This window comes from Malus domestica, chromosome 06, assembly GCF_042453785.1.
Source record: "Malus domestica chromosome 06, GDT2T_hap1".
Lineage (NCBI taxonomy): Eukaryota > Viridiplantae > Streptophyta > Magnoliopsida > Rosales > Rosaceae > Malus > Malus domestica.
The window spans coordinates 271,882-299,414 of NC_091666.1; the positions used below are offsets into that span (position 1 = coordinate 271,882).

The 27,533-nt window shown below is 38.3% G+C and overlaps 4 protein-coding genes across 14 annotated transcripts; 2 read left to right on the top strand and 2 right to left on the bottom strand.

Annotated features, from left to right (window-relative positions):
- Window positions 1-8,410: 8,410 nt before the first annotated feature.
- On the bottom strand, window positions 8,411-13,267 carry LOC103436678 (chlorophyll a-b binding protein 7, chloroplastic). The gene is made up of 6 exons (XM_008375124.4): window positions 12,897-13,267; window positions 12,608-12,774; window positions 11,484-11,630; window positions 10,593-10,725; window positions 9,439-9,531; window positions 8,411-8,842 (listed from the first exon to the last, which is right to left on the bottom strand). The coding sequence occupies exons 1-6, from the start codon at window positions 13,071-13,073 to the stop codon at window positions 8,540-8,542; spliced, it is 1,020 nt and encodes a 339-aa protein (XP_008373346.3). The 5' UTR covers window positions 13,074-13,267; the 3' UTR covers window positions 8,411-8,539.
- A 947-nt stretch (window positions 13,268-14,214) lies between these two features.
- Window positions 14,215-15,042, bottom strand: LOC103436677 (calvin cycle protein CP12-3, chloroplastic). Its single transcript, XM_008375123.4, has one exon. The coding sequence runs from the start codon at window positions 14,835-14,837 to the stop codon at window positions 14,427-14,429; it is 411 nt and encodes a 136-aa protein (XP_008373345.3). The 5' UTR covers window positions 14,838-15,042; the 3' UTR covers window positions 14,215-14,426.
- A 4,557-nt stretch (window positions 15,043-19,599) lies between these two features.
- Window positions 19,600-23,320, top strand: LOC103436676 (mitotic spindle checkpoint protein BUBR1). Of its 6 annotated transcripts, none has more exons than XM_070823884.1 (13): window positions 19,600-19,841; window positions 19,964-20,220; window positions 20,329-20,388; window positions 20,552-20,696; window positions 20,830-20,987; window positions 21,070-21,151; window positions 21,233-21,299; window positions 21,373-21,421; window positions 22,186-22,360; window positions 22,457-22,542; window positions 22,827-22,907; window positions 23,008-23,095; window positions 23,152-23,320. In XM_070823884.1, the coding sequence occupies exons 2-12, from the start codon at window positions 20,009-20,011 to the stop codon at window positions 23,069-23,071; spliced, it is 1,179 nt and encodes a 392-aa protein (XP_070679985.1). In that variant the 5' UTR covers window positions 19,600-19,841; window positions 19,964-20,008; the 3' UTR covers window positions 23,072-23,095; window positions 23,152-23,320. The 6 variants fall into 6 exon arrangements, with proteins under 6 accessions (XP_070679985.1, XP_070679981.1, XP_070679983.1 ...); XM_070823880.1 differs by having other exon boundaries at window positions 19,619-19,841; window positions 23,008-23,067; window positions 23,121-23,320; XM_070823883.1 differs by having other exon boundaries at window positions 19,643-19,841; window positions 19,988-20,220.
- Window positions 23,321-23,797: 477 nt separating this feature from the next.
- LOC103436674 (splicing factor U2af small subunit B) lies at window positions 23,798-27,533 on the top strand. Of its 6 annotated transcripts, none has more exons than XM_070823885.1 (4): window positions 23,798-25,169; window positions 26,106-26,193; window positions 26,276-26,388; window positions 27,098-27,533. In XM_070823885.1, exon 1 carries the CDS (start codon window positions 24,246-24,248, stop codon window positions 25,110-25,112), a length of 867 nt encoding a protein of 288 aa, XP_070679986.1. In that variant the 5' UTR covers window positions 23,798-24,245; the 3' UTR covers window positions 25,113-25,169; window positions 26,106-26,193; window positions 26,276-26,388; window positions 27,098-27,533. The 6 variants fall into 6 exon arrangements, with proteins under 6 accessions (XP_070679986.1, XP_028960160.2, XP_008373339.3 ...); XM_029104327.2 differs by having other exon boundaries at window positions 26,490-27,345; XM_008375117.4 differs by having other exon boundaries at window positions 26,276-27,533.

Sequence of the window (27,533 nt, forward strand, 5' to 3'; positions counted from 1 at the left end):
GGCGCGATGCTGCATCTTTACAAAGATCAACAGTGAATGAGATGTCATGTCTAAATACAATGAGCTAAGTACAACGAAGCACAAAGTTGAACTTAGATATGGAATTTCGGATTCTATAACATCTTCAAGGGTCTCATTTGCATATAACGTATGGACGATCATAGGTATACTCAAGGGTAACACATTCAGGGTGTAGTTCGACTGGTAGACCAAAATATCGTCAGAACAATGATTCAACTTCAGGTCAACGCATAAACGAGTTTTCCTAACATCCTTCATCTCAAATTCCATCTTCAGGTGCGAGGCAGTTTTCTCAAGCTCTTCCGGAGTCTTAGTGAGATTCGTGTCAATGACATAAACTGTAACTCAGGCAATTTGGAATAAGACTTCATAGTTTAACATGCAATGGCATAATTCATCCCTGACTGATCAAATAATCACTTGGACAGGTATACCACATTCGTCGGATTTTTCAATCCATAAGTGAACGCCTCAAAACTAGTTAAGAGGGTGTTCCGTGGTTTTGGAACTATTTGAAACAGTCCATGTAATTCTTCGAGAACTTACATGTAAATCTTCGTATCTATATCCCCATGGAGAAAACACTAACCACATTTCATAATGCTGCTATCAATCACATGACGTTTGAGAGAAACCTTGCGTCATAAGGCGTAAATCATATTGCACTATTTCATTCATCTCATAACGCTTCCTTTCCCACTTGTAACACAACAGGGTTACCTTGGGCTGTGTAGGAATGACAGGTCCAATACATACATTGGTAAGGAATTTGACCTGGATTGTAACTTTAGTTGTCCAATCAGTTTTACGCTGTCACTTAATCAACGGAACACGGTTCGATATCGTCGATTTTCATTTATGTCAGTACCATATAAGTGAAAACATCATCAATGATAATCTCATTTCAATTCCATTTAGGTCATCCAAACTAGTATACTGGACCAAGAACTTTAAGTCTCGGGAGAAATCCGAATTAATCTCATGAGATGGAAATGATTTGAGACAGCGATCGAGTTTAGATTCATTGTTGTGCCGTGTCTTCCTCTTCCAGGGAAGTGAATCCTACGAACCGAGTGATCTGTCGTGTTCCAGGCCAAGACAGATTGATTAGCTATCCGCTGATGTACCAGACCGTCCAACATGGGCGTCCAAACCGTCTAACAAGGGTGGCACACCCTCCAGGGATATTGACTCGACGTCCGTTAAGTACGTCTATCCTTGCAGACATATTTGCAATTGGTATATGATCTCGTCACTTTAACTAGATCAGTAGAATGCGTCTGGAGCAACATTCTGAAAGCTAGAATTCATCGCACTTACTTATCACACTTGTGCGGTATGGGGATCGAGATGAGACATAGTAGGTAACATCCACGTAAATTCTCGCCTTTCTACAGGAACGTTGACGTTCTTAGCTCCCATTAACGGCGGGAAGACTGTCTCATTAAAGTGACAACCCTCAAATGAGCGGTAAAGAGATTGCATGCAAGGGCTCGAAGAGAGCTAGTGTGAAGGAGAATCATGATCAACAAAGACTCACATCCTTCTTTGAGGACCCATGGTGGTACGTTGGGGCGGAGCAACTTGGTACATATAATGCACACCCAAATGCGTAAATACAAAAATCGTCAGGTTCATACCCAATAACCAACTGTAACGTCATATAGGTTGGGTGGCAATGAGCCTCAAGGCGGACCAACATAACTGTGTACAAGGATTGCATAGCCGTAGGCAGAAACCAAAAACTTGGTACGTTTACCAAAATTCGGGCGATCATTTAAATTGCATTTCATGATCACTAGGCGAGGCTTTTTGGGGTGAACATGGGAATTCAATGTTCAATTATAAACCTAAAACAACATGCAATACTTTATCGAAAAGCGTCGATATAAACTCTCCAACATTATCCAGTTTACCGAACTTTAAGGGAAAAGTAAGGTCGTGAACCCTTAATCGGCCATGAGGTTTAGCAGTAATGTTTATGGACAAACATGTGACCAGTTTGTCGATTCATCAACCAAAACCATAAGTATTTATATGGTCCGCATTTTGGTTGGATTAGTCCACATATATTCCCTTAAATCCACTATGAAAAATGAGTCGTTTTGTATCTTTGCTAGGGATGATTTAGAAATCAAATTTCCCAAAACGAGCGGGTTTTAGCAAAGTGTGCTTGTAGGCACAAGATCCTTACTTCGGGTAAGGAGATGCGTCGTAGCATCATTGTTTGACCTAAGTGTCCCAAAAGGTCATGCCAAAACAAGTAAACTGCTCAATCACCCAGCTCCAGGCCGGCCACATGTGGTGTGTTCCCAATTGGGAGACAACCCATTGGCCCCAAATCAAAGCTTCAAGCTCATTTTTGGAGGTTGTGCAAAGATATTCCACTATATTTTCTTCAGTGGTTCATTTATGATCATTGTCATCTCGAATATCCTTAAAAACTCAACATCAGGGAGAATTTAAGGTCCCTTAAATGGTGATTCAGTACCATTCATACAATGAGGAGCGTGCCAATGCTCTTAATCAGGTTGGATAGACCTGAAGTCATTGTTAGAGATGTGATTTAGGTGTAAAGTTAGTGTGCATTGTACACATTCATCCAGACAACTAACTTTCCTACATTCCTACCTAATCACTTGTTTAATTGAATCAGTCACATGTATTAAGAAACATGATTCAATTAACTCATATTCGAGGACAATATCAATAAGATTATCCATAAGTAAAACATACACCAAACTTGAATCCAAGAACATGGAAAAATGTTCACAAAGTAAATAGTTTACTAAGGGGATTCAGCCAACAAGGCTATCCATGTCAAAACTCTACTCTTCCAACGGTGGTTGGTGAAGCAAAATTAGTCTCACGTATTGACTACTAGAATGGTACTTCTCAACAACATTGGTAGGGGCACGAACATGTGCATAACCAATGATCTATTCTATCAAGACAAAAATAGATTTTGCAGGGTTGAGGTTCGGGAATATTTTCCCTTATTTTTAAAGTTTTAGGTCTTAGGTACCAAGGATCATGCTTCGGGCATGATGCCACACCTTGGCCGACCCTGATTCTACCATGTGTTGTAAAAAAAATTTCGAAATTGGATTATGAGCTAAACATTAATAAAATATTGAACTAAACGTTAATAAAATATTGAATCGTTAATGTCCAAAAGTGATCTTCAGGTCAATAATTTTGGATTCATTATCAGATTAATGGATTGCAGATCACTTTTAATTAATTCAATAAATCGAGTCATACAAGGTCGATTGTAGAAGCAAAATAATATTAACATATGGGTTAAAATTATTTAGAATGCAAAAAATTTGCATTAGGTGCCAAGAGTAGGGCACCAAAAATATGGGTACGGGCTAAAAAAAAAACAAGCCAAAAATAGCTTTGGGCCGAGAACAAAAGGCAACCCAGCAAAGGATTGCTGGCAGCTGTCCAAAATAGGGCCCTACAGCTTTATGTTGCGGGCTGGGCTTCGGATTATGGCTGTAAAGCAATCCAGTTTATTGCAGTGCAAGCTGTATGCTTGCTGCATATTGGGCCGAAGGATGGGAAAAGCCCAACACGTGCTGGTATGTTGCTTAAAGTGTTGCGGGCCCATTAACTTTCACTAACCAAGTCCGTGATGCTGGCTTAGTGCGGCTCGGCGTGGATAAAGCCCAACATTGATGACTTCGAGTATTGGGCTAAGAAGCTTAGCAAGGCTAGCTTCTGGTGAGATGGATTGAGGTTGCATGCCCAATCTGTGAAACCCAAGCATGCGGGTCCAGCAACAGTCAATGACCCATATAGGTCGTGCCCTTAGCCAAAAAAATTCCCATAAATTTTTTTCTCTTTTTCAAAATTTCTAGGGTTTGAAAAACCCTAATTGGTTCTAATTTCTTTCTATTCTTTGACTCACAAATTCCACATAGCAAAAATTGCGTAATGCATGAAACAAATATATATTGACATATATATGAACATATACAACATATATATGAACATATACAACATATATATCGGAATGAAAATATAAACATATGGGGGTTCATGCATCATGGGGAATGTTTTCATGCTTCAAGGTCGTTTCAAATATCTTACTTTATTTTAAGCGTACCTAATTGACAGAAAACAACAAAAGCCTTTGAATTTGTAGAAGATCCATCTTGAAAAGCCGGAATTGCATCTCCAATGCGTTGTATCACGTTCAACATAGAAAAATTAAATTGAATCAATAGCATGTAGATCAATTCAATAAAATAATTAATTAATCATAAGAAGAATGATTAAAATGTAATACTCATATGATTAAAGAATAAATTATATTGTTAGCGCAGCGTCAAGAGCGTGCTGATAACGTGTTGTAGGCATAATTTACTGAACAATTATGGAGGCCAGAGAGAGAGGGAAGGTGTGGCATAGAGAGAAGAAGAGATAGATGTGTAATTGTGGGTGTGTTCTATTCCACCCCATTGTGCCTTTATTTATAGTAGTAGGGAAGGTTAATTCCTTACCCTTTAGGATTACAACATTTAATAAGTAATCTACTCCTAATAGGAATATAAAAGATATTCTAAGATATACTAGGATTTACACAATCACATTCCTAATCTAATAGGAATGCAACTGTCACAGCCCATCTTGAAATAAATTATCGATGACGTGAATTGACTATTTTACCCTTGGATGTGAGCGTTGTGGTGTGTCATGCATGTAAATGGTGGTCCAAATTTGCATTTCCCTAATTTTTGGAACAAAAACTGGAAATTGGTTTTGTGGTTTTGGTTGGTGACCACGTGGACCACTTACACACATATAAACTCTTTCTCTCACTTTTCTCTCGTGCTTTCTCCCTCGGACTCACTCTCTATCTCCTTCCCTCATGTACGAACGAATGCCAAACTCACACTTCAAGTGTGGATCGACGTCAAGAAGGTAAGATTCAAACTCCTTGCTTGTCCCTAAGTTCGTATATGTCATTTTTAGGACTTGAAACCTTGAAAAACCCGAGAAACCATAACCTCTGATTTGAGGTACTATTCATGCAAATGTAAAATCTCATGTTTTTGGGGATTTCAAGCTTATAGGTAGCTTAAGGAGGTCCTCACGAGGCTATGAGTGGTTCGTTGGAAGATTTTGGACATCAGAATAGTGAGATTCGACGAGTTGCAAGTTTGGCCGGAATATCGTGGAGTTTTCCGACAAATCCCGTGGGTTTTTTGACTAAAAAAGGTATGGTTTTGTTCGTCTTGATGAGATCGTCAAAATTGTTCAAATTTCATAAAGTTTGGAGTTGAAATGAGGTAGAAATTAGAGTTAGAAGTTTTCCCAGAAACCGGCGAACAATCGTCGGCGTCTGGTGACTCGTTAGGGAAGAATGAGCATATTCCGTCGGTTTTGACGGAATATGCTAACAGCGTAAGGTAAAGCTGTTAGTTTTTAGACGGAATATTCCAGATTTTAACAGAATATTCCCAAACGCCATTACTGCCATTGTTAGTGTGCTAGGCACGTGCCCGCGCATGGGCGGCGCGTCTGGCCGTGCCTTGGCCGGTGCATGGCGGCGCGTGGGTGGTCGAAAAATTATTCTAAAAATATAGGGATGTTCGTATAGTTGTGTAGATCATGTTGGTATATTCAAACACCCCGTTTGAGCATTGTATGAGAAGTTATTAGTTAGTTTTGTCTATGTGCATTAAATAACGTTTTTATAGTTAATTCGCATATATGTGAGACTTATCCCGAGGACGAACGCAGTCAAGGGCGACTCGGGGGTTACAACCCTTCGACATACCAGTGAGTGGGCTTTTGGTTTTCAGTATATATTCATATACTTGATATTTTCCCAGAAAATACGTTTAAATGAAAATATGCCTTGAATGCCATGCATCTAAATTTATATTTTGTTTGTACTATACTTAGGGCATCCGTATTTAGACCTCGTATAAATACTCAGGGGACTCAAATGTAGTTATGTAATAAATAAAGGGGCAAATATATAATAAGTGAATAGCCCTTATTCTATAAAAGTACTCCTCACTCTCCTCATTAGAAGATGTCAAGTTTTAGGCCATGGGGAGAGATCACACAGAAAATAGGCTAGAGAGCACACTGCCTCTAGTCTTCTTGTATATTCACCATTCAGAGTGAAACAGTATCAACATCAGTGTGGACGTAACCCAAACATTGGGGTGAACCACGATACATCTTGTGTTCTCTACTTTCTTGCAGATTCACGATCGGATTTACGTTGTTCCAAGACCTTCCGGTTTTGTGCATCAACATATTTCGTATATGAATTAGTATATGATGCTTATATATAATTGTGGTGTTGTGGACGCTCGAGTAAGTACCAGGTGAGTTATGTTTTGTGATGAGAACTAATGATTAATGGCATGTGATTGAATAACGTTGAGCTCATAAAACTGCACCTAGGGTGATGGTGATTTAGCCAAAGATATGGCACATGCCTGTTATTAATGTCACCTATCGCACCATATGCTCACATTGGATCCAATTTAGGTGCACAGTCTTGTCGTACAGACCATCATAGGTGGTTCCGACTCGTAGGTGACTAGCGATTTATCGCCCAGCTATTATGAGAGAGTAGTATTGAGCATAATTATATTACACCCAGTATTGTCATACAGACCTTTTCATTTAGTTCCGACTCGTGTACAGTAGAGTGCCGTATAGGTCATTGCAGTGACTCTGGCTAGAATTGACTATTGAACTATGAATTCAGTTGTACAAACTTCCATAGGGGTTCCGGCTAATATGTTATATTGCCATGAACTTATTCTCACCTGAATTACTTACTCTGTTATATCTTGGCATGGCATACTAATGATTATGAATATGTGAAGCATGAATTGAATTGATATATTCACGTATATATATTTATGCATATGCTTATATTCTACTTCTGGGAAAAATTATACATGTTTTACGGTGAGGGGTTAGAACTGTTGAGAACTGAAATGGTTTTGTAAAACATTTGTTCTTGCCCATTCACACTTTCTGTTTTGCACCCCTCCAGGTTTTAGGTAGACTGCTATTGGTGGCGTACGAGGATTTCGACGGTTCTGACCTATTAAAATAATTGTAGGACATCTTATGGTACTGTATAATTAGTACTTGTCTTACTGTACTGCACCTAGACTTTCTATGCTCTGATTAGGAGTATTTACACTTGTATTTCACTCTTAGCACTTCCTGTTATCAGTGCACCTTAGTAGCTTTCGGTTTTAATTTATTCGTATATTTCTTATCTTAATTGCTTCCGCATTGTGCACATGGCTACGTCACCCTCACGTGACGGCCAGCATGCCTCGATCTCGGTCGGGGTGTGTCAGCAACACTTTCTTTTTTTTTTCTTTTTTTAATAAACAATATTATCTACATTAAGACCTACTCTAACCCTTAGAGTAAAACTCAAATTTTAGGTTCTACTAAACATCCCCCAACTTGCTCCAAACCTTAGGCCAAATATAAGTTTTAACCCAAAACTCATTTCCGAGGCAAATTTAGTGGACTAACCCACCCTATATGTGTATTTTTTTGTTGTTTTATATTTATAAATCCATTTCATTCAATAGTTAAGATCTAATGTGGTCAAATCTAACTGTTAAAAAAAAATTAACAATCCAAATTTAAATTCAACGGCTAAAATAATTAAAAAAAATAAAACTCTTTTATGTGTTTCATATTCGTTAATAGTGTTTCACGAGTTTCATGATGTCGGTTTGGTGATTTTTCAATATTTTTAGATTAAAATGTGCATAAAATTAAATTATGATAGTCAACATAATTTTATTTATTTTCTAAAAGTTACTTTAAGAAAAAAAATTATTCTAAATTCATTATTTAATAATATGGGACTAAAAATTTAACCTAGAAGGGTTGAGATGGTCAGGGGGAGAGGATGGGCTTAACCTTACAATGGACTAGCAATGATGTGGTTCAAACTTGCATTTGGTGAGAATCGAACCTAGGACCTCTCACGTATAAGTGAAGTGAAATATCATTAGACCATAGTACTAAGTGACTAAATTTAAGATATATTGGATATGGAAGTTAGTGGAGATTAAAACATAAATAGCTATGAAGGAAATTCATTTCTTCTAATTCCATTATTTTAAAAAGGATTTGAATGGGTAAAATTTCTTCATGAGTAATATTTCTTCTTAGTATCTACGAAGAAGGCCATAATTTTATAATTTCTCCCATCAACGTACCTTTAGTTTAGTAGTTTATCCATTTTAATCAAATCGTGTGTACCTTTAGTTTAGTAGTTTATGAATTTCGTACTTCTTCTCAACCAAAAAAAGAAAAAGAAAACTCATTTGTTCTCGTGTTGGGTTATATAAGCATCTTTAACGAATATGTCAACTACAAAACGTAAAATTTAAATTTGATGACTCATACAACAGTCGTCGTTTTTTTTACAGTTGCTTGGAGTTGCAGATAAGATGTACATTGGCAACGTAGGTGCAAATATAGTGTACAATCCAAACAAGATTTACATTGATTTGAGTAGTGTAAACACATTATTGTGTAAGGGGTCTGAAATGTGTTCAAGCAAGTTGTGAACAGGACCTTTACCTGTCAATGCAGCTTGACTGTAGAAGCCTAACCAGGCCACCATAGCTAGGCGCCCATTTTTTATCTCCTTCACCTTCAGCTCCTCAAAGGCTACGGGGTCTTTGGCGAGGTTCAAGGGATCAAAAAGCTCTCCTCCCGGGTAATTAACATCGCCTGGCAGGTATATTCCCAAAGGCTCTAATGCTTCAATCCCACAATACCTTGCATATTCAGGTCCAACCTAGTTACCAATCAAATGTTTACAATAAATTACATGTTTGCATTCACAAGTTGGGAAATTCATGCTACAATCAGAATATGAGAAGAACAAAATCTCTAAGGCAGAGCTGTATCTTTTCACCAACTTAGCACCATGAATGATTTAACTAGAAATAGTGTGGAGTGGTTGTCATAAAGCATAATTTAGAAATGCAGACACAATGTCTACATGTCCATGCGATGAAAGAAACAGCGATATGAACCCCTTTGCGACAAGGAATTATTCCGTATTATGCCATAAAGACTTTCCTTTTGGGGACAGTGAGTTCTTCTTCTAGACTATGCCAAGAAAACAATTTTTGATCCCAAAGTTTTAAGTGCTAAATGCGTCACAGGAATGAATGAGCAATAGATATCCAGAAGAGTAAATTTTTTTCAGGTTCCCAATGAACAACATGAGCCCCAGTTCAGACAACATGAACCAAGCATAATCTCAATCACCGGGTTAAAACCATTGAATTTCATCACTTAGTCCATTCTACTTTCTAGGGTACCAATCATATGTTACAATTTTATGAATATTGAAAGTAAAAGATCGGAGCTTTAAAAATTTATTACCATCAGGAGAACTTGGCATATGGCTATGACAATTACTCCTTGGCTTCCTGCTACATGGAGCCCCGGGATACCAAGGTAGTCTAGTGTGTCTCCCTGGTGAACATTGATGATAAGTCAGAAGGAAAAGAAAGTTAAAAATAACAATTCACCTCGTATGTTGCTCACACCAAACTATATAAGATGTTTATTTAAATTGAAGGAGACAGACATAACAGGTAACTCTGAGGTAATGCATCTGAAATGGATGAAAATTCCTCAGCTGGTATTCACTATTCACTTAAGGGAGAAACTTAACCGACCATGATATTTTAGCAAATTATGGCAAGATATAAGAACTTATCCTTATCATTTCTATTCCCACCTTGAACTATCCTTGCATGTGAGCATTGCAACAATTATATCACGATATTTTGTAGGTAAATTAGCTTGCATAAGAGAGGCTCGCAGAAGCCAAAAACATGGTTTGAACCAAAAGCGGCAGTATTTGAATCATAAATAACTTAAACAGTTAGGGGCTGGCAAACCTACAAACTTTGTAAAGTCATGTCTCAGTGACAGTAAGCATCTTATTTGTCAATTAGCTAATTATGTGATTAGCAATTAGTTAATTCATGGGTCTTTAGCTGAACTTGCAGCCAGCTATATATAGCTGAGGTTGTGTAATTGTAAGTCAGTTAAGTGAATGATATGCAAGAGTTCTTAAATGTGATTCTGTTTCCCTTTCAGTGTCAAGGTTTAAACAGGGTTCTATTACTCTACATAGCAGGCTATAATGGAAACAGGAAAGCTGATCATCTAAAACATTTTGACTGAACTAACAATATCGTTAGCAGTTAAAATTTAAAACCATTTGAAAACTTCAAAGCAGAATCTACCAACAAAAAAAAGACACTACAACTGACTATCTGTTTACTAATTCGTGATATCATGACAAAATTCATCATAACTCACTCATCTCTCATAAGTTTCTCCTTCTATTTCACATCCCTATCATTTCAGCTAGATTAATATAGTCATCATCCCTTGAGAACCAAGGTCCAGTAGGCTGGTCTCCATTTTCTTCAGCAAATCTAAGACATGGTTTAATAGCACAAGAAAAGGTCCAACAAAATTGATCAATAAAAGAAGATTGATTCCAGCACATAAATAATAACCTTAAGTTTTGAATAGCCAACTCGCCACCATACTGGCTCAACAAAATGAAAGGCTCCTAAGAGATCTAATATTTCAGGAACCAAAGCACCAAGGGCAGCTAGCATAGCCCAACGAGCATGGAGTATTTCAAAGCTGCAGGGTAACAAAGAAGAATACACAGATTATTGACAACTTAAACCTGCACAAGTAAATTACATACTTATTAAAGCCATGCACAAACAAATATCACACTGCACATAGTATAACAAAATGAAAGATCCTGAGAGGTGTAATATTTCAGGAACCATGGCACAATGACACTGGAGTATTTGGAACCTGTGGGTCACAACCTAACCCTAGTTGTGATGCCCAAGGCCTCTTCTAGAGATTCCTAGAACCCTACCAGCGTGATGCTATTCTTTTTTATTATAATTTTGTGTCCTCATTCCATTGATTTCCTATTATTCTTGCTTGCCACAATGACAGCAATGAAAGACTTCATTCGGTCAAACATTAATCTTTTTCTTTAGATCCTGCATCAAAATTCTTTCCAAATTTAGTCAAGCATCAATCTTTTTCTACAAATTAAACTTTGGAATCTCTGTAGAAGTGGACAATTAGCCCTAGAGAATACTACAAAATTACTTAGAACAAGATCTGTATGAAAGCGGTAACAATATTGTGATAAATCACAAAGAAAGTTGAAATGCTGTAGGTTACAACTAGTGTGGTTAACAATGCCTAACCTACCAATTTCTATTCCAAAGTTGAAAATTGTGAAAATTACCATCTCAGTTAAAATTGTGTAGGATTCTGCGGTCAAATTTTAACAACTAGCAATGTGAAGATTATATTGAAGACCATCCCCAATATCGATATCAGAAATGGAACAAAAAAAAAAGGGGACTTACTTAAAATACTTTTGGAAAGCAACAGGATCCTTGCTCAGACCTATAACATCAAAACCATAATCCCCAGGTAGTTCTCCAGTAAGATATGCAGGATAATCATATGGAATTGGGCCAAGCCAGCGGGGACGCCCTTCTCCGTACCACAAGCTGTGAAGTAGGAGAGTTTACCATGCAGTGAATACATATTTATAAGAAATTAGGAATTCTATACAGGTATTCGTGGTCAACATATTTTTAGTGACATAAGCTAAAAAACCAATGAGTTAAGATTTCCATACGAAGTAATGCGAAAAGCACTATGTTTGCTCTTCTGTCAATATAAGGTTAGTAGTTAGTTGATTTGGTACTCCACAGAAAACATGATCCTCAAGAACATGGCATACATATGCAGCAAATGGTTAGTTTGTACCAGACCTGAGAAAATGAAAAAATGCGATTAGGCAGTGGTTATGAACTTATGACCATGTTATAGATGGAAATATCCACCAAAAGTAGGCACAATTAGCTGCTGATGCTGCCATTAATCATTATTAATGGGTTGGATTGTATACTAGTCTAGTACAGACCAGTCACTAGAGAGAATGAAAATGACCATCGGCTACTGAAAACACTCTTCTATATGGCTACATGGATGGATGGATGACATGTCCTAACATTGCAAACTGGAAGACGGATAGAACAAAAACGATCCACAAGCTTTTTAGTTGGTAGGCCTTCCACAGTAGTTTGAGTGAGTGTGATACCTATATATAGGAATCAGGCAACCTGAATTTGATACTAATAAGTTTATAACACTACTTCTACACTAGTATGAGTTAAATATATTGATATCACACTCATGAGTTCCATATATTGGTATTACACTTAAATTTTCCGGCCCACTGTAGGAGTGTGATTCCTATATGAGTTCAATATATTGGTATCACAGCCACTTTAAGCACCAGTTGAGTAGAGTTGGCACCCACATTTTTTACTTGAGATATATTTTACTCTTACACACTAGCTGGTGAGCTGTGTTTATCATATATTAATCGTTGCCTTATTCATTGCAGGTGTGCTAGTTAGACATAAGATTACAAACTAGCAGAAATGCCTATATACGAGCGAATGGAAATGAGCTTTACCTGCGTTTTCGTGCGATTTGGGCGGAGGCCCTAAAGGTGGAAGAATTCTCCACAGCAAGTTTCTTCCTTTCCTCCAACCGCTTCTGCAGAGACTGTCCGAGTGCGCTATTGGCTATGGCTTTCACGGCCGTGAATGGAATGGCAGAGAATACCACAACTCCCACAAGCTGAAGGAACGGTGAACCAAAACCAACAACAACGCATAATACAAATTAATCCATCATCAATTAGTTAATTATTAATTAAAATTTGAATATATGAAATGGAGGGGAAGAGAGAGAGAGGTGACCTCTTGCCATGAAGCTTTGCAGACACCAAAACGAGGAGGAGGAGGAGACTTTTGGTTGTTTGGGGATTTGAGCTTGAGGTTTAGGGGGGGAAGAGACGGAGGATGCCCAAAGAAAGAGGAGTAAGCTGAACATGGCCGCGGCCAAGCTCCTCCGAGTCCTCCTCCCAGAACAGCCATTCCCAAGCCGTTAATCAGTTACTTGGTTGCAAGGTCCACAATTTCTCTCCAAATGCTTACTCTATGCCTCTTTCAAAACTTGCTAGAATCTGATATCAAATTTGTGTGCTTTAGCGGAACTTCCCTTCCTTATTATAAAAATATCAATGTTTTCAAAAATTAAAATCGTGCAAAAATCTGTTTTGGATTTCATTATTTACTCCTTTTTTTAGTTTGGCCTTTATACCTGTAAAATGGAAAATCAGTTTTTGTGTTTTTTTTTTAATTTAAAAAAAAAAAGATAATTTAAACTAACTTGGAAAAGGCCTTGAAACTGTGTTGCAGCAAATTAAAGAGAAATATCTTATCCATTAGGGTAATTCATCACTTGCAATTTTGACAAACAATAAAACAATCGATCTGTTGTGTGAAAGTGGACGGAATACATGGTCTTGGATGGTCTATTCGTTATTGATACAATTTTGACAAACTTAAGTTAATCTTTTCTGGTTTTCATTTCTGCACAAATAATGTTCAAGCATGAATTTCAAATGCCCAACATTTAGATTTGTTTTTCTCATTCCTCTTAATTAGTTAATTTTAATATAGCATTACCCTCTCTAAAATAGGGTCACACGTGAAAGAAAAAAAAAGACATATTTATAGTTAGTCAATGCATATGGTTTTTATTTTTTTCTGAAGAGAAAAACAATCTAATACATAACATTTCAATGAATGACATCTAAACTGAGTCCAAAAGTTAACTTTCCCATCGCGATCTGCACCAGCAAAATAGAAAAGATATAACTTTTTCATGGTCTCTATGGTTACACCGCACTCGGCACTTAGTGGGGTACTACGGTTGAGTTGATATGGATCCGCTTATCCATTTGATCAAAGCCTCTAGTGATGAGTGAGAAGTTAGTTTATCGCATTTGTTTTGCTCAATGTTTGTGAGTAGCCCTTGCCAATTGCCATGGTAAAAATCATGTTTGTAAGTACTAAGTAGGTATATATGATCCTAGCTGCCACCTTAATTGGATCCAATTGAAATTGGACTGCTAGTCTAGTGCTAAATAAAGTAGAACAGGATATTCCAAACAACATATTGCAATCAAGCAAACCCAATCAGAAGGACACTGCAATCAATTCAACACCACAGTAAACAATAATAATAATAATAATAATAATAATAATACTGGTTTCAATATTACACTTACACACATTATTTGGGCAACCAGTTACCTAATGCTTTTACACTAACAAGATATTACAGATGCAGCAATCATCAAGATCCATGCATCATTCGATGACAGGGAAGGAAGGAAGCAAGTTTTGGTGGATTTCAATTCTGATATCTGGAATCTGGAATAATTAATCCTCGTAGATTCGGCACTCGTCCGTCTCCGGATTCTCCTGACAAAATGACTCGAGGGGATCTTTGTGCTTTTCCAGTTTGAGCCTTAGATCGGCCTTGGCTTGGCTCACCTCCTCCACCTCGTCCCACGCCACCTTGCACTCGTCCGTCTTCGGATCTCCCTCGCAGACCTCCGTTGCTTCCACCACCTTCTTCTCAATCATCTCCGTCAGCTGCTTCTCCCTCATCTGCGTCCCTTTGAACCTACCCTGCACCGCCATCGCCACCATCACGCCTCTCATCCTCCTCCTCCCCCTACCTCCTCCTAAATCCAATGATCTCAAACTCACAGATGCCGTCGCTGATAAATCCTTCATCTTCGTCAAGTATCCTCTTCCTGTTCCCACTCCTGACGGTACACACGCCATCTGCGGTTGCTTTTCCAAAACGAACGATCGATCCAAGTCTCCGCTCCTCTTCTCTTCTCTTCAAGACTCTCGCTTTCTAGATACATACAAATCAAACCATACTTATTGATGAGGTCCCTACTTCCCATCCTAAAATTACCTAAATGCCCTCAAGTGCTATTTCATGGTTTATTTTTGGATAATTTGTTTCTTTGCCTTTTGTAAAATTATCGCAATTGCTCCGGGGACAATCATCCTTATCCACAACATGAGCAATCTTTTGGCATTTCGAATAAGGCATCGTTTGGTTGTCGACTGTAAGAGTGGGAAATAAGAAAATAATTCTTTCTTTTTGTCAAATTCTAGGATCGAATAGTTTTATGGAAATTTTTTTTTTTAACAAACGATATTATCTACGTTAATACATACAGAAGAACTTAGTCTTACAATGAGTTATCAATAACATAGCTCAAATTCACCTTTAGCGAGAATCAAACCTAAGACCTCTCACTTACAAGTGAAAAAAATAGCACTAAACCGTATTCTAAGTTGCAATTTAGAAAGAAAAATAATTAAATTAAAATAAGCAAATTTATTTTTTTACTCTTTGAAGCAGGGTGGCAGAGGTTGACCAAAATTTCAGAAACTTAACAGCAGGAAGAAATTTGACTAATTATAAGATTTAAGGGTGGTCACCTAAAATTAAGGTCCAGAGAAACAATTCGGCAACCCCGGCAAGTTTAAAGAAGAAATTGACCAATATCTCTTTGAGTGTTTTGGTTTTCAATGAGATTCACTTGGGGATAAAGAATCGCGTTTGATTGGTGTAAATTGCTTTTGACATGTTGCTTTCCAAGTTCCAAAGGTAAACTGAGCAGCCCATTAGTAAAATAAGATAAGACTGCTTAATTGTAATAGTCTAATTATTTTAGAGTAATTCTATCACACACTCTTTTTTATCTCTTATATATTCTTGTTAAATTTTGTTTATTAAGTTTTCTTCAATTTATTTAATCCGACGATCAGAAATTGAAAAGAGTATATGAAAAGTAAAAATGAGTGTGTAAATAACTGTTGACCCTAAAAACTATCAGGGCTACTTAGCGCGCATGCTGAGTAATTAATAAGCTGACTACGTCATTCCGTTATGTGCGGGGCGTGCCAACTTGTCGGCCAAGCTCGGCCAAGAAGTAAAATATGTTGATGTGGCGTTGGGCGCGTTGCTGACTTCTTTATCTCACGACTGCGGTCGAGGAAGGAACATGTCTCGACCTTTGGGTTCTAGAGCCTGAAGACAAAGCTGCTAGTTTTGCGAAGTTCAATATCAAATTTGGCTTTTACTTGGCAAAATGCAGTAATCTCGTAACACCTCACTTCGCCAAGAAGGCTGATGAGATGACCTCTACCAACAAGGACAGGGAAATCCTTGTTGACTGAGACTTGGATAAATAGCTAGTCGGTCTTGAAGCAGTGTTGTTTATCCAAATTGAAGGTGCTCCTCGGTCGGCTGATTCTAGGGCTCCAATGTTATTTATCTAAACTGAAGGTGTCGCCGATTGCATTCACAATCCTGTTTATCCAAACTGAAGATGTGTTAGCAGGAAAAAGGAAAATAAAAATCTCAAAGTTGTTGAGAGGTTTTGCATAGAGCGAGAGTTTGCACATGGCAATTTGTGTGTTGAATTGGAAGGGGCCTGAATTATGCACTTCATTCTCTATTTATAGCAGGGAACCTACTCCTGGCCTAACTAGAGATGTACTCGGATTATAACTCCTCAATCCAATCAGATTAGGATTTGGCCAATCCTAGTTCTAATAGGTTTCTGAACCAAACTCTATAATGAACCATATTCATTTCCTATTTCTCAACGCCTTCAACTTTGAGATCCCTCATTGCACCGGGATTTAACTATTTTGCCTTTATCCAAACCAATCTTTCTTGTAATAAAACTCGCCCAATTTGATTAGATGGCCTTTTATGGCTGGATGGCCCATAACATTTCTAGAAGATTACTGGGCCGAGAACGGTTTTAGGCTCGGCCCAAAATATTATTTTGGGCCCAAACAATAATCTTTAATGACATCCTATTACAGATGTTATGAAATGACATATCATATGCTTTTTAGGTTATGTAAATTTGTAAAATGTCATACAAAGAAAAGAGACTACATATTCTGTCAAGTAAGTATTGGTTTGGCAGTGCTTAAATTATTTTGAAAGCAAGTATGAAAAAAATTGGAGAAATTTTTTGTTTCTTTAGTACGTCACCAACCTCAACGAAGGACATCATCGTCGACTCTTTGAATAGCTGACTACTTTAAAGCTAAGAGCTTGAATAGGAAACATCAAAATTCTATAACATCATCAATTTTCCAATCTTGTTGTTGGCTAATCCCAGCCTCATCTCCTACAACTTCCTACTCCTCCCTTTAAAAAACCCAACTCTCATAAACTCACTACTCCAACCCCAAAACTCCAATCCCAGAATTTCACATTCCCATAAAAGCTCAAAAGTTTCAATCTTTTTTGCAACCCAATTTTGCAATACTTCAATCTTTACATCCCAGAAGGAAAAGGTCATCTCCAGATTTGTTAGTGTACCTTGAATGGTTCTAAGTGAGAGAGAAAATGGCGATACTGAACGGCTAGGATGGATAAGACTGCAAGCGCCATTAGAATCCACAGTGGTGGCGCTGCGCAGCAGATGACTCTGTTAAATCATCACCTTCCAAATCCAACATTCGTCTCCTCCGCACAAGCTACTGAACATAAGTGAAAAAAGGGAAATGTAGAGAAAGAAAGAGAGGACGGAAATAATGAAGTGAAAGGGGAAGAAGATAAAGAGGAAGAGAAGGGCATGGAGAGGAACAATACTCTACTCAAAGGAAGAGTAAGAGTTCCTACTCAAAAATGTTCATTGCCGATTCATAGAACTTCGTATTTATGATCAGAACTGAACAAACATTCGTCTCGCCACGCCGTTACAAACATAGAGGTGCCTTCGATTGATATGTCGAGATGCTCACCGCGTTCTGCAAGGCTCGGTGTGTGCAGGTTATTCAAGCTGCATATTGGGATAGAAATTGTGGCTAAGCAAAGGCAAAAAAATGAATGGTGATATCGATGAAAAAAGGGACGTCGTTCCATAAATCTTCATCTTTTTTTGGGTCAAAATGATGTTATTTTTTATATCCTAATTTTGAATTTATAATTAGCAAAGATTTCTAAATAATACATATTTTTATTATTTTTTTGTCCACTTGGCTAAAATTTGGCCTTCAATTAACAAGGAGTGTGCTCTGTTGCTGCCACATCAGCATTTAACAGAAAAGTTGACGACTGTCTGACATTGCAATAAATTCGTAAATTAAGGTATGACATTGCAATGTTTTAAATATGAGGTATGACATTGTGATTCGACTAATCGTTGAGGTAGTTTTGTGTAATTTACCCAAAATTAACACAAAACGTTGACGTGGCTTAATCGTAACCGTTCAAATAGGAGGAGAGGGAAAGGGAGAGAGGTTAGGAGGGAAGAGAATCCTACTCCTTAGTATGTCACCACGTATTCACACTAGAATAAAAAAGAGTAAATTGTAGCAATAGTCCCTCAACTTTTATCAAATTAGAGCAATGATTCATATTTGCCCCTTGATCTAGCCTCACGTGCATGGCAGCGACTCATTTTGATGGAAGTTCTAACGAAGTTGATGAAAAGGATAGTTGTAGGTTTTGATGAGTTGAGGGACCAATGGTTAGGGATGGGCACTGGAACCGAAAACCGAAATCAAATCAAGAACCAAATCGAACCGCACCGAACAATTTGATTTTGTGGTTTTGAAACGGTTTTGGTTTGAAACCAAACCGTAATGTAGGAAAACGGTTTGGTTTCAGTTTTAGATTTTGAAAACTGCACCAAAACCAAATTGCACCACAAATATAAAAAGAACCTTTAATTGAATAACCATATTAGATGTTAGGGAAGTGTTATTGGCACTCCAAAAATCTTATTCTACATTCATCGGAAGTGTATTTTTCTTTCATAATATAGAAAGTTTGGAGTGTAGAATGAAATTTTTGGAGTGCTAATAACAATTCCCTATATTTTATGTTTTAATTAGGTGTTTGTTACACTCCATACATTTAATTAGTTGTTTCCTGCTCAGTGCTTCTCTCGATCTCATTTAGCATTGGGGACAAAACATTTTTCATAATATTGGTTCTTGTGTATGCATGTAAATCAAAATTAGATATGTATGTTTTTTTGTCCTCAATTGCTCTGTTTGGGTGATTATTACTTTTCTTAGGTGCCGATGGCAGGTTTTGGGTAAGGTACTGAAGGCTTCAATAATGGTTTTTTTGGGTGATGAATGTGAAATGGTAATGGATATTGACTAGGGTACCTTAATTTGTAAAAATTGGTTTATTTTGGTTGAAAATATTTTGGTATAAAATGATAGAAGTGTATCAATTTATTTCATTGTTATTTACTCAAACTCTATCTGATTTGGTTAGGCATTTTCTAATACTTGCAGACTTTGCCTATCTGATTTGGTTTCATTTCGGTTTTGGCTTCAAAACCGCACCGAATTGAATTACAAAAAATGAGATTTCGGTTTCACTTAAAACTGCACCGACCTAAACCGTGACCATCCCTACCAATGATAATAGATTTTTAATTAATTAATCATTGTTTCAATTAGGTTAAAATTAATGAACAATTACTACAATTTAGTCAATAAAAAAACAAGTTATGTACAAGAAGGCCTTGGGTAGCGTGCTTGGGGCGGGAGACTACAAGTTTCAATTTGAACTTCACTTGAACGGCCAAAAAGTACTTTAAAGTTCAAATAAACGAAAAAAAAATTGCACGCGAGGCTTTGGCTACCATCCACTCCCTTACCGTTGGGAAACGTATATCTGTTCAAGGCGACGGCAGGCATCCACTCCCCGGCTGTTGGATTTTTCACTCCTCTCAACTCTCAGATCATTCACTCTCGAGTTCCTCCATTGCCGATCCGCAGGTAAGCTTGACGTTTAACCCAAATTTCCGCGACTGTCGGAATTTGTGATATTAGGGATCTGGGGGTTTTAAGTTTTAACTTTCAATTTGAAGGCTTTTTTATATTTGTTTTGGTTTTTGAAGTAATTTTAAATTTTGGAGTACTAGTGAGTTAGTGAGTGAGTGAGGATGGCGGATAGTGGAATAGAGATAGAGAAAGTAGAGTGGTTGGATCCAGAGATGGAGTTTCTGGCATCGAAGCGAGAGACGGGGAATGAGTGGGAGCTCTTTAAGGAGAATGTTAGGCCCTTGAAGAGAGGCCGCAAAGTCGCCATCTTAAACGAAGCTCTCAAAGTTCACAACGACAATCAACTCAAGATGTCCCTCCTTGACCAAAGAAGGTTTTTTTTCCTCCAAACCTTCATCTGCATTCGCCTTCTCGATTTTTGTGTGCTGTGGCTTTTTTATCTTTAATTCTTTGAATTTCTTTTGGATTTAACTCTCACAAGGCTGTTGATTCAAGCGATTGACGAGTATAAAGGCGAGGATCCTCTCCACCCATGGCTTGAGTGAGTACTGATTACTTTCTTCTCTCTGATTTCAGTTTTACCACTGTTTTCATTTCGATCTTTCCATGAATGGGTTTCTTGTCAATTTTTGTTATTGTTATTGTTGGAGACCTAGTTACTATCCTTTATATACCCTTCAATTTTCTCCGTTTATCTCTTAAAGGTGTATCAAGTGGGTTCAGGAAGCATTTCCACCTGGTGGAGATTCCTCGGGGTTGGTGGTGATATACGAGCAATGCGTACGTACATTTTGGCATTCAGACCGTTACAAGGATGATCTCCGCTATCTCAAAGTCTGGTTGGAATATGTGGGTTCTTTTTCTTTCCCATTATTCATATCTAAGATTAGTTTGATTTTAGCTCTGGACGTCTAATTCTAAGTGCCAGTTTCAGATCCTCAATTGTCTGATACTGTAATGTGTGAATGAAATGGTTCTGCAGGCTGAAAATTGTGTAGATGCTCAAGTCATATACAGTTTTCTTGATGCAAATGAAATCGGGAAGACACATGCGGTTTTCTACATCTCATATGCTTTGCTCTTGGAATCCAAGAACAAAATGAAAGCTGCCAATGAAACATTTAATCTTGGGATATCTAGGTTACCTTATGCTGATTTTGGCATCTCAATTTTTCTTGTCTCCTATACGTTCTACACCTGAATTAACTATTCCATTTTACAGGAATGCTCAGCCCGTAGAAAAATTGAAGGATGCATATAGGAAATTTATTGCTCGCTCTATGAGAAAACCAAAAGCTGCAGAGGTGTGCCCATTTACTCTTAATACAGGACATGTTATTGTATTATTTTTGCAAGCGATTTACCATTCAATCTTCAACTTTTAGGAGGATCCAATGGAGAAACATTTACCCACCCGAAGCTTTGGAACTGTCCTTTCCAAGGGAGAGAATCGTAAGTTTCATTGCTATTCTCTGGTTATTTTTGTACTCCAGCATTATTTATTGGGAATCCCACGATGTTGCAGGAAAGCTGGGGAGCTCTGATCTGCTGAGGAATAATTTGAAGCCAGATAGGTTAGATATGAAGTTGTTATCTGCTTTATTTTCTCTGTGTTAGTTGACTATTCTATTCAAATACAATTATTTGACTTAACTGTAATCAACTGCGGTAACTTGTTAACATATCACATAAACCAACTAAGAATGTCCATCACCAGTTCATTTCCACCAAAAAATAGAAATTGATAGCAATGTGCTGAGTTTAAACTCAGTGTTCTTTGTAAGGTTTGTCTAAAATGCAGTGAAACTGGTTTTGAACACTTTTTTTATTCCATCGGTTAATCATCACATGATTTTACTTTTCCAATAATATTTTGGAAAACAATGTGGTTTGATTTGAATTTTTCTTTTGCTTACTTGCGCTTCTTTATTCTTGACTGTATAAATTCCATAGTTATATCTCTTTCTTATGCACATAAGCTGAGCGTTCTTAAGTTTCTATAATATGCAGTGAGACTGGTTTTGAACACTTCTTGATTTGATCAACTAATCTTCATGTGATTTTACTTTTCAAAGTAATATTTCCGAAAATAATGTGGCTTGATGTGAATTTTCCGTTTGCTTATTTGTGCTTCTTTATTCTAAAATCTTGACAGTATAAGTTACATAGCTCTTTCTCATGCTTCTTTTAATTTCAATTTTTTCCAATCTTCTTCCCTTAAGTTTGATGATGGTCATTCAATATGTGTACTCTTTGTTTTTGCCTGTGACCATGCTATTGTGTTGATGGCCTGTTTTCAAACTGGTACATGAGATCTTGTGTTGGCTTGACTTTATAGGGATCGTGTCCTGGCTCCAATCAACATTTATAAAGAGTCAAATTCTGCTGATGTTGGATCTCGTTACCATCCAGATATGCCAAAGACAGACCTGAATTCTTGGCACACCCTTGGACCTAGAGCCGAGAGAAATAAAGAAAACAATGCTATCCCTACCAAGTGGACGACGTACAAGGTTTCCTCCCCCCTCCTTCCCCAATATACAATTGATAAAGATTGACACTTTGATATATTCACCGAGCCAACCATAACCTTGGTTTATCTCTTTCAGATTCCACAGAGACCTGGATCTAGAACTAGAGGAGCAGGTGCTAGTAGCACCTGTATTGAAGTTTTTGTTGATGAAGAATGTGAAGAGTGCGTGCAATGACAAGTTTCAATAAGTTTAGCCACTAGTTTTCTTTGAAATTTTGTTATCTTTGAAAATTTGTTATCCCATCTTGGTACAGTTTTCCAAAATACCTAAAGTCACGTGACAAATTGTTGCGATAATCTATAGCAGCTTCTGTTACGATGCATTATAATTCTCAACTCTATGTTTCAGAAGTATAAAAAGTATGTAGGGCAGCGGCTCTGTTTGCAAGTCAATCTTTTGTGGAAACTGCTATCGGTTTTCTGACTTGTTATGGTTTTGTTACCAGGAAACATAGAATGAATGTTGAGGAGGGTGCCAAGTCTTCAACCGTGCAACTTAGACTGGAGGAGGAGAGAGATCTCAAAAGGTAAGCTAACTAAATTTGTTGAAACTTTTGGATTGAAGATCTGATAAGCTGTTTGTTTCAAATTTGAATTGCTAAGATTTCTTTGTGATGCTTTGTGCAGGGAAACAGAATTGCTGCGGGAGGACCCCTTGCGCAATTTCCCTCCCAACAGTCTTCCTAGGTGATGGCCAAAATTTATGCTTGTTCGAGTGTTATATGATGATACATTCGCAGATCAACGCTCCAAAATTTATGCTTGTTTGAGTGTTATATGATGATACATTCGCAGATCAACGCTTTATCTCTCTAAAGCGTTACACATGCTTATGAATTCAAATTTCAAGTTGGATATGCTAAAATGTTATCCTAGGGGATGTATGTTTGAAATCTATTTTATGATTGTGAAATTCGCTGCAGATGGATTTTTCATTTCAGTTGGCTAAAGTGTTGGTAGTGCTTAACCCAAACGTTCTCTTGTTTGTTTATTAAAAAATAAAATCTCACTTGATTCTTATTTGTATTAGAGGGTGTGAGTGATAGGTTAGTTCTGTGGTTGATAAAAGAGACCTGCAATGAAACTAGCTGTTGCATATGTATTCATTAGCGGGGGCTTTTTCAATATTAAAAAGAGAAATATGACTAGAATAAAGCTTGCGTTGACACAAGATTAGGTTGTTCGAGTAAGATAGATGTTCCAAATACCAAATAAAATTATGTAAGAGGTCTTTTTGCTATGGCTACATGAATCATGATATGACATTTGGGCTTGCGCTTTTAATAAAGGATTAGGAGTCCATTAGGGGGTGGTAGTAAAATGGGCCTTATTTCGTTCTGAGGTAAAATGGACAAAAACTAGAAAATTATTACACTCCTTACTTATCCAAACTACCATCACGCTTTTAGTCGTCGCATAAAGTTTGAGCATGGCACAAGCCGAAGTTGTGCAATTTTTCAGCGGCCTCTAACTTAGAAGTAGCTAAAAAATGGAACGGTGCACATATCCACCAAACTTTTTCCATTAGAACTCTACCGAAAATATCACACTTTTTTGGTAGGGATTAACAAAAATCTGCTATCGGGAATTAGGGTTTTACGTTCCAGTTGTTTTCGTAGAGTCTATTCAAGATGTGAGCGGTCGTGATGCATTGACCAAAAAGAAGCGAACGGTGGTCATTGCAGCACAGCATTTATCCTTTTAGCATCAGATCATCAGATCAGATGATGAAATCGTAAGCAGCTGTGAAGCGAAGCAGTAAACAAGGGTCCGAAGCGTCGAATCGAAGCTTCCGGAATTCAATCAACCAATTGGCAATTAGGGCCCGTCGACATCTGTTACCTGGAACCCCTGTAGCATTTACTATGGCGGAGCACTTGGCTTCCATCTTCGGCACAGAGAAGGACCGCGTCAACTGCCCCTTCTATTTCAAGATCGGCGCTTGCCGCCACGGTGACCGCTGCTCTCGTCTGCACAACCGCCCGACCATCAGTCCCACGCTGCTGCTGTCCAACATGTACCAGCGGCCTGACATGATCACCCCCGGCGTCGACTCCCAGGGCCAGCCCCTCGACCCGCGCAAGATCCAAGAGCATTTCGAGGACTTCTACGAGGACATCTTCGAGGAGCTCACCAAGTTCGGCGAGATCGAAAGCCTCAACGTCTGCGACAACCTCGCCGATCACATGATCGGCAACGTATATGTCCAGTTCAAGGAGGAGGATCAGGCCGCCGCCGCTCTTCAGGCGCTGCAGGGCCGCTTCTACAATGGTCGCCCCATAATCGCCGACTTCTCGCCCGTGACCGACTTTCGCGAAGCCACGTGCCGCCAGTTCGAGGAGAACAGCTGCAACCGAGGGGGATATTGTAATTTCATGCACGTCAAGCTGATTGGGAGGGAGCTCAGGAGGAGGCTCTTCGGGAGGTACCGGGGCTACAGAATAAGCCGGAGCCGGAGCCGGAGTTTGAGCCCAAGGCATCGGAGCAGGGACTACGATAAGTACGATAAGAGAGAGAGGGACTATCGGGACCGCGATTATCGCGGGAATGGGCGACGGAGCAAGGACAGGTACGAGAGGGACCGGGACAGAGACGGTGGGAGGAGAAGACACGGCAGCAGTCCCAGGCGGAGCAGGAGCAGGAGCAGGAGCCCCGTGGTGGTGAGGGAAGGCAGCGAGGAACGCCGAGCGAGGATTGAGCAGTGGAATCGAGAAAGGGAGGAGAAGCAGTGAGTGATATGAAAGCGCATTGGCATTGGGATTTTTCACTTGGATTGGTTGATTTGATGGGTAAATCTTTCTATATCTGTGTCATTTAAAACTCAAATGTATTACTGTCAGTTGTCTTGTTTGGTTGTTTAGATTGATTAGTATTTACTATTTAGAAGGGGTTTAGAGTGTGATTAGTGACTGTATGTTTGTCTGATTACTTGACTAGGTTGCAGACGAGCGCAGATGCTTATTATTTCATTCCCTCGCAATCTCTTTTCGCATTTCATGCATCACTTTTCAATATACATGATATTAGATTCGTACAAATCTGCCGAAAAATTGATCTTGTCTTGTTTCGATTGGAAGATCGATCAAGATATAATAAAAATATATATGTATTTATTTAAAGACTTAGAAAGTATTTTTTGGTACCGTCCATGCCTGATCTTCCCAATATGGGGCCCCTTTTTTGGTCCCTAGCTCAATTAGAATCAGGCGTTGCGAGTAAGGTTGGCTTTAAAGGTGTCAATGTGAAATTGCAACTGTCAAGAGCTTGTAGGAGTTTTCTTATATAGAGTTTGGTAGGTTTTAATTTGGATTTTTCTGTTCTGGAAAACATTTGAGGTGATCATTCTGGATTCTTCGAAAGCTTAATGTGCAAACGGTGGGCAATTTTGCTTATTTGCATTGAGTAACTATAATTTGTTCTCTCCCACTGCCCCTGTCCCCTTCTTTCTGCATGTTCTCTTGCAATTTTGGTAATCATATAACTCGTTCTAGACTTATGCATGTGTTTCCTTTCTGGCTTGGATTGTATACTATGTTCTGCAACCTTTATGTCTGTTTTAGTTCCATGAAGATATGACAAACTGAAAGTGGCATAATAATCCCTGGCCATCAAATATTTTTGTTTTAGATTGTTTTAATATCAGAAGTCGTTGGTTTCTAAAACATATTGAAGCAAGTAATCCAGTCAATTTGATTATAACATTGCTTCCTTTGTTGTCTTTACAGCTAGTAGTGGCGCGTAAAGCGCTTGTTTGCGGAGACACTAGTTTTGATGAATTCCACTGCGAATGCAGTACGTATATCACACAGCTAGGTAGATATTTTGTTGTTTTTTTTTTTCCTTTCTAATTTTACAGGACGTTGCTATTTAGTTTATAGCATCTTGTTCGTTATAGATTCTTAGGTCGGGTGTTTGTTCTGTGATCTACCAATCATAAGTTGAGAAGAAGCCGGGTTCAATGATGAATCTAAACTGGACTCTCAGCACACCGATGATATGGTGGGATAGGTTAGCATTTGTATTCTTTCTTTGTTAGAGTATCATTTGTGTATCACTTTCTGGCTAGAAAGCATTGGTCCTGCTATTTTTAATGTCGCGTCGATGTGTAGGTGTCCAGGTACATGGATTTCAGTACTTAACAGACTTAGAGCATTGTTCAGATTTCCTCTCCTGATGTTATGCTCAAGTCAGATTTTTCAGCTTCTTTGCCCAGTCTTTTATCTAATAATCTTTCCGCTTATGATTTAGGGTCTGATACAGTAGCTCTGAGAATGGTGTAGGTGAACAGAAAAACTGCTCAGAAACAGGTCATATGGCGAGTTGACGGATTGATCTAACTAGCTATGGTGTAGGCCAACTCTAGGGGCTCCTTTGGTTTGTCGGCAATAGATGGTTGTCACATAAATATACATATCAGATTAATCGGTCTAGCAAACAGTGATCACTAGTTTCATATTCGACTTAATGGTTTCTAGGTGGTAGTTTTTTGGCCACAGGAGGAAAAAAACCATAATATTACCGCATTAAAGCTCTAATGAAAGATGAGCAATTTATTTGATTTATTCAACAGTGCGCTGGTCAGGAAGCTGAAAACAATGAGTGAGAGGTTTGCAGGGTTGACAGATGCCTTGGTGTTTGGTGTGGATTCTCCTTTGTATTTTTCTGCAAGTCTTTTGAATGATGATATTTGATATTTGACTGAGTTTTCCTCTCTTAGGTGAAGGTGTTGTTGATAGCATTTCTGAAGCTCGAGCGCAAATTTAGGCTATTCTTCAAGTAACCTGTGTGTCGTGGACAAGCAGATAGCAGTTACAGGTTGAAATTAGAAAGGCAGGGCTTAGGATACTGAGTCTTATAGGGCAGGATTTGATTTGTCTGGGATAATTGATCGTTCGAACTTCGATCGATCATGTGCATGTGCAAGTGCGATTGCAAATGCAATGCTGTTTGTTGATGGCTTTATAATGTTGTTGGTAGTGAGTGTTATATATATATATATATATACGCGCGCGCACACACACACATACATACAGATCCTTTAAGGGAAGGGATCCCCATTGTTGGAAAATGTGTATATACATATATATATATCACATATACAACTTGCATGAACTTTGAAGATGATAAAACGATTTCCTCTTTTGAATCTCCAA